At 49.1% G+C, this 6696-nt stretch overlaps 1 protein-coding gene across 1 annotated transcript; it reads left to right on the top strand.

The window, feature by feature from the left end:
• The first annotated feature begins 325 nt into the window (after positions 1 to 325).
• LOC144090091 (nesprin-2-like) lies at positions 326 to 6673 on the top strand. The gene is made up of 16 exons (XM_077621410.1): positions 326 to 363; positions 437 to 2459; positions 2629 to 2960; positions 3037 to 3181; positions 3268 to 3468; positions 3566 to 3825; positions 4239 to 4401; positions 4599 to 4751; positions 4894 to 5034; positions 5149 to 5325; positions 5424 to 5561; positions 5777 to 5962; positions 6067 to 6180; positions 6256 to 6408; positions 6475 to 6591; positions 6668 to 6673. Exons 1-16 carry the CDS (start codon positions 326 to 328, stop codon positions 6671 to 6673), a joined length of 4347 nt encoding a protein of 1448 aa, XP_077477536.1.
• Positions 6674 to 6696: the final 23 nt, after the last annotated feature.

Raw genomic sequence — 6696 nt, 5'->3', positions numbered from 1 at the left:
TTAAGGGTGTGGCTTATACGCGGGGGCGAGTAAATACAGTATGTGTATTTGTTTTGTCTTCTGAGTACAGAAGTGTCGAGACATGGCCCAGGAGCAGGCGACCCTGCTGCGCCAGCAGAGGGAAGCGGAAGCCGACAAGTCCGATGCGCCGTCCAACGCTGAAAACCAGTGGATTTCCACCGCTCGGGATGCGGCGGCTGTCGTCCAAAATAAAGTAGAGCAGCTTCAGCTGGTGCAGGACTTCTGTAAGCTGGCTCACAAAGCCAAGACCACCTTGGAAAGACTGGCGGCTGAAGTGGATGTCATCAGACTGTAAGTTTATGAAATGCTTCGCTTCTTCCGTATGCTGGTTGTGGCCTTGGAGTGGCCTCATTTAGTCTGGGAACCCCATTAGTCAAGGTCCCTCTTGTACTCTAAAAGTTGTTTTTCCCCGCAGAACACCGGCGGAGAGCAGCCACGAGGAGAAGGAGCGCCTGAAGTCGGCGAGGACAGCTTTGGAAGAGAATCGGACCGTCCTGGGCGAGTTCCTCGGCATCCGAGCTGAACTGGAGCCTCGTCTTAGCCGCACTCAACGGGAAGCTACCGAGAATGTGCTTCAGGCTCGACACAGGGAATGGAGAGAAGTGGAGATATTCGTGGAGAGGGCGTTACATCACGCAGATGTTCTGTCACGCAGCTGCAGCAGCCTTTTGCTGGAGTTATCCTACCTCCGGGCTCGTGTAGAGTCAATCAGCAATGATCTGGAAGACATACACCCTCAAGGATCTCCGTGGGATTTCCAGAAAGCAGAGCAATTGATGATGGGGCATGCTGAGGTTAAAGCCGCCCGCATGAAATACCTGCTTTTGAAGGAGAGGTCCGAAGATCTGCCCTCCAGCTTATGGCCCAAAGAAGCAATGGAGATCAAGCAAGCTCTCCTGATTGTCAAGGACCAACTTTGTCTCACCGACGAATGGATCTCCTCTTCGATCCAGAATTGCAGTCATCCCACCGTGAAGAATTTGCTGACACTGGTGGGGTCCGGCCTCTCGTGGACCAAGCAGATGGAGTGCGAGATTGAAGGCAGGCGAGAGAAGATCTCACTGCTCCCTGAAGAAGTTCACCGACAGCTCCGGACGTTTAAAAAACTGCAGTCCGAGGTCACGGACAAACAGAGAGAACTCAAGTCACAGCTGAAGGCGGCGGCAGAACATTTGGTTCAAACGGACCAGAACGAGGAAATGTCAGCGGTTCACCTCGAAGAACTTTTGCGGTCCATCTCCGAGAAGTTGTCCCGTGCCGTCGGAGACGTAGAATCCGCTTTGCAGGTCAGAGAAAAGATGTCAGAACAGATCGCAGAGCTGGACTCCTGGGTTGAAAGACACCTCGAGAGGGACACCACGGAGGACTACATCAGGACAGAATCCCAAAACCCCAGCAAAGACCAGATCCAGGAACTGCTCATCGAGACCGAAAAGCAGTTTGCTGCCTGCGAGGTTCTTTTCATGAAGAGTAAAGACATGGCGTCCGAGCTCAGCGTCACAGAGGACTGCCGGCTTTTTGACAAGCTGACCAACCTCAGAGAAGACATCAACGCCATCGCTAACCACCAAAGGGACAACAAAAATCAGCTCGAAGAGCACGTTCGATTTGTCGAATCGACTAACGGCGTGTTCATCGCTCTGGAAAACAGCATGGGACAAATGCAAGAAGAGCTGAACAAAATGAGTTTCCCCATCACCAGAGAATCGCTGCAAGTTTTGGAATCCTTTAAATACATTCTTTTGGAGCACAAGTCCAAGATCGACATCCTCCCACCCCGAGAAGAGAAGTCAAGTGAATTGTACTCGGCCATTTGCCAAATACGCAACAACGTGACCAGCTTGCAATCAAAAGCAAAAGATCACGAGAAGTACCTCTCCACGAGGAAGCTCGTGGAGGACCTGAAGGAAGCCGTTGAGGAACAGCTAAATCAGAGCGAGCGAGATGGCAGCCAGGTTCTGGAGAAGTACAAGAGCTACCAGAAACTTCTTCTGCGCTTGACTTTGATACAAGAACTTTGCAAGGAGGTTGGCGCTCAACTGCAAAAGATATCAACTGATCTACATCCTTCTCAATCTTTCTCAGAGCAACAAAGACTTCAAGAAAATGAGGACAGCTTGAGAGACTCAGAAATGAGGGTCCTCCATGAGCTTGGGATCTTGGAGTCGGCTCTCCGCAAAGATCTAGACCTTGACTCGGAGAGGAAAGTCATGCGAGTTTTTCTTGAGGATGTTCACGTGGCGCTCCAGAACCCCCCACTCATCAAGCCCAAAGAAATGCACATTATTCAGGAATACCGTCGCGTACTCTTTTTGAAAATGACGGTCGAGTCCAGGATGAGAATTCTACAGCATCGGAAAGAGGACGAGGACGGAACCAGATCCTCGGAGCTCGAAGACTTGAAAAATGTCGTGTTGCGTCAATGTGACTCACGAATGGTAAGTTAGCTTTTTCCGAGCCTAAGAACAGCTTCTCGTGTTCGCTAATACATAAATGATTTGTAATCCTACCTAAGAACCAAAATGGAGGCCCTTAATTGAGTGAACAGCACCTCGAATTCCTTGAAAATCATGGACAATTTACAATAACGGGTTGTTTGAATTTTAGGACGACATCTCGGATGCCAGGACTTCGCTGAGGAACTACAGCCACACTGTCATGCAAGCTCTGGAGTTCTTCAGGGACTTTGAGGTCTCTCTGCTCACACTTCCCGGCGTAGCTGGTGCTTGCTCCGAAAAGCTGGAGGACACCCGAGAACTCTTGGCCTCGTTGGAGGATCGCTTCCAGACATTCGTGGATGAGCTGAGCCAAGTTAGCCTGCATTCTTTTCTGTCCCCCGAGGACGTAGAACCACTTCAAGAAAGCATTCTGAGCTTGCTCCTGGTCAGGATTTCCACCCTTAAAGCAAAGGGCTACCTTCAACTGGAGAATCTCAGCAGGTTCAACTTTGACTGGCGTGCCGGCGCTCCTGGTAGGATTGCTGCCTTCTTCTAACCGCTTCAATCTGCTTTGCAGTTGTGCGGAAAAGAGCCGAAAATACTCCAAATGCCACCTGGAAATCTGTCAGAGAATGAAGGAAGCCGAGACCGTTCTGGAGCATTTTATCTCTCAGAAGGTGGACTCCCTGGCCGACTGCGACGAGCGCCACCAAAAGCTTCAAGTAAGTGTCGGACTGCACGCTGCCCACGGAGTACCAGAGTAAAATCTGTAGCTGACCCGAACCACATTGCCTTTCCCCCGCTGCAGGTTCTACAGGAAGATCTGGATTTGTCGCAGAAGTGCCTTGAGGAGACGGTGGAGTGGTGTTCGGATCAGAGCTGCCGAGGACGGCGGGACCTACCCACAGCAACTGCCTGGAGACGCATCGGCGCTCTCCGCCTTTGCTCGCAGCGGCTGATCGCCAGACTTGGACAGAGGATCGTGGAATGGCGTGACGTCTCCGACGCCGTGAGTCTTTCCGGAAAGCGACGGACCTTCCCGAAACGGTCCCAAACTCCACCGGCTCAAAGTCCATCACGGCGCTCTGTTTGTTGTTTTCTTTCAGGTGGAGAACGCCTCGGCTGTTCTGCGGAAGTTGGAGGAGGAGCTCCCCAAGCCCGCCCCAATCTGGGCCTCTGGCGAGGAAGTCCTCGACTTGCGGCAGCGGTGGGGCCAATACCAGGACCGACTGGAATGCGAGCATCACGCTGTATCTGCGCTGGAATTGCGCGTAGCCAATCTGTTCGGAGTCCCGGCCAATCTGGAACAAGCTCCGCTAACTCCACTTTGTCAGCAGCTGCAAGCCATGCAGGCCTTGTACCAAAAGTAAGTTTTAAAAATTATGATTCCTAATGCCTTGGTTTGATTTGATGAACGTGGTAGCTTGTGTATGCTGAAATCTGCAGTAAATGAAAAATTACTGGTACATGGAATACATATTATAAATATAAATAAATTAAATATAATAATATGTAAAAAATAAATAATATATAAAAAATAAATAATAAATATATAAATATTGTTTATTTATTTGCTAACTTCATTATTGCCTATTTATTTATGTCTAAATTGTCTTTTGCTGTGTCTGTATTCTCACCCTCTTGCTACTGTGACAATGAAATTTCCCAAATATGGGATGAATAAAGTTATCTAATCTAATCTAAAATATCAATCTTAATCCAAGATGAGTTAGACAAAAAGTTCTGGAAAAGATTTGTTTGTGGCGTGTGCTTCCTTAGCATTAAGAAGAGGACCCGAGAAGGCTTGGAGCAGATGGATCTGGAGCTAGAGGAGAAGCGAAAAATGCAAGAAGAGCTGCAGGTGGTTTGGGTTTGGTTGACGGCAGCCGACAGCCTCTTGGCAGAAATTGAGCCCAGCAGCAGCGTGGCGGCGGAACTACAGGTAGGATTGACTGCTTGATTGACCGATTGACTTACATGACTGAAATCTTTTGCTCAAATTGGTTACATGGCCTCGCACGTGACTTGAGTCTCTGGTCACCAGACTGCCTGTCGCATTTCCATGTCGCGATTGACCTTGAGCTTGTATCCAATGTTGTCCAACTTTGGAGAGTCAAACGTTATGGCGAATGCCCGCAGGAGATCCACGGCCAGTTGCGCATACAGAAAGCCCTGGTTCATCGCATCGAGGAGAGACTGAGGTCTAAGTACTTTGAATCCGACATGGTCCCGGTAGAGATTCATTGCCAAATGGAGGAGATCCAAAAGACCATGCAGGATGTCCAGGTTAAGGTAAAACAATTTAGATTTTCATTATTTACTCAAAAGTTGAATGGAGTCGACGTCGTTCTTGGGAAGATTTTCATCAAGCCACTTTTATGAAATATTCTAAATACAGACAAAACCCCAATTGCTCTCTGATTTGTCCCCGCAGGTTGAAGAAGCCATCGAGAAGAGCGGACCAATCCACAAAATAGCCGCAAAGCTGCTAGAGACGCAAGCGGGCCTGAGGTCGGTCCAGAAGAGGCTGGAAGACAGAAGTTCTAATGTGGATGAGGCCGAGCTCGCTCAAAAGGTGGGTGGCGTCATGTAGACACAGGCGATTTATTCAGGACCTCAAAACTGAAATGGTAAAGACATTTGAAGTAAGTAAGCCGTAGGTGAAAGGCAACTCCACGTGTTGCGGCAGATGGTCTGGGACGAACTGCGGGAGTGGCACTCGTGCCTGATGGCGCTGGAGGCTGACGTGCAGGCCTTGGAGAAACCACAGGAAGTACTCTCTCTGACGGAAAGATTGGTGGAGGTGCAGCAGCTCCATGTCCAATTGGTCAATCAGGCAGAGGAAAAGACAACACTCCTAAGCCAGGTTTTTAATTGTCCCTTTTTGGAAGACCTGCACTTCTTATTCACCACCCCAAAAACCTGATTGTGGTTGGGTGGAATTGCTTTTGCGCTTGTGTTCAGATGCAAACTTGGCTTCAGGAGCATCGGGAAATGATCACCGGGGCCAGGAGTTGGATGTCGGAGTCTCAAGAGTGGCTCGGCGCCGCGCGAACGTATGCTACAGCTAATTGTCTGAGGGAGCAGGTTCAAGCTCTGAAGGTAAGGGTGTGAAACATGCTTACTTAGGTATTCTAAGTGTTCCTTTGAGGCCACTTAATGGATGTAAAATATCGGAGGAGAGAAAAAGCCTTAAAGTGCTTGTAAGGGCCAGATTTACCGACGCCGTCTTCAGAGAATGTTTGGACTTTTGCAACCCAGAAGTACGTGCATTCGACAATCAGGCCTATATCACATCTCGAGTCTTTTGGCTCCAGACGGTGTTGGATGACTCGGCACAGATACGAAGCACCTTGCAAGGTTTTGCTGGGATCCTGGATCAGATGTCCCAAGTGGTCAACGTCTCAAGCCTTCGAGAACAACTTCTAGAAACCGAAGGACAAGTCGCGGCTGTTCAGGACAGCTTTTCAGTTCCTCTGTGTCAACTCGAACACGCTGCCGCCGTGAGTCCCGGATCTCTAATATTTGCGTCTTGCACTTCCGTTTGATATGGAATGAATTTAGCAATTGCTTTACCATCTGCTTGTGTTACGGACCGCCTCCTAAGGAGGTTGAAAGGATGGAGACCGAAGTCAGGAAGATGGAGACCAATGTCTCTGAGATCAAAACAATCTTCTGTTCCCCAGAGACCTTTCCGAGCCCCAAGGAGAAACATCTAAAGGTGACCCTTATTGTTTTGTCTTCAATGAAACCAAAGTAAGATCTCACTTATTCAAAGCCATTGGACCAACCGCAGATGCTGGAGCAGAGGATTCAGTCCATGAGGAGTGCCATCGCTGACATCCAGAAAGCCAGAGTGCACCTTTGTCTTCCGGAGAAGGGCGAGGACAACTTGACTGTCTTTATTGTCATCGATCAGCTCCAAACATTGCTGCTAGAACTGGAGAAGGTCAGGTCGTCCGTTGGCCAAAGACTTACTCCAATTACACAAATTTTCGTCCTGTTCTGGTTGTAGAAGGTTCCAGCTTTGTTCATCCAGGAGAGCGCCGCCAAGCCTCAAAGCGCACAACCGTCAGCATCCCAAGCAGAGGTAGAAGAAGCCAGTTCAGAAGACGCAGACACATTTTTAACGGTATGGGCGTCAATTGGAAACTTAACATCAGAAGAGACAATTCTACCAATGCCCGACCTTTGACATTCCCCGTTAGCTGTAACTTTCTGGAATAGGCTTTCAAAC

The sequence above is a fragment of the Stigmatopora argus genome, chromosome 15 (assembly GCF_051989625.1).
Source record: "Stigmatopora argus isolate UIUO_Sarg chromosome 15, RoL_Sarg_1.0, whole genome shotgun sequence".
Lineage (NCBI taxonomy): Eukaryota > Metazoa > Chordata > Actinopteri > Syngnathiformes > Syngnathidae > Stigmatopora > Stigmatopora argus.
The sequence above is the reverse complement of the archived record's forward strand: the minus strand, read 5'-3'. Positions and strand labels throughout refer to the sequence as shown.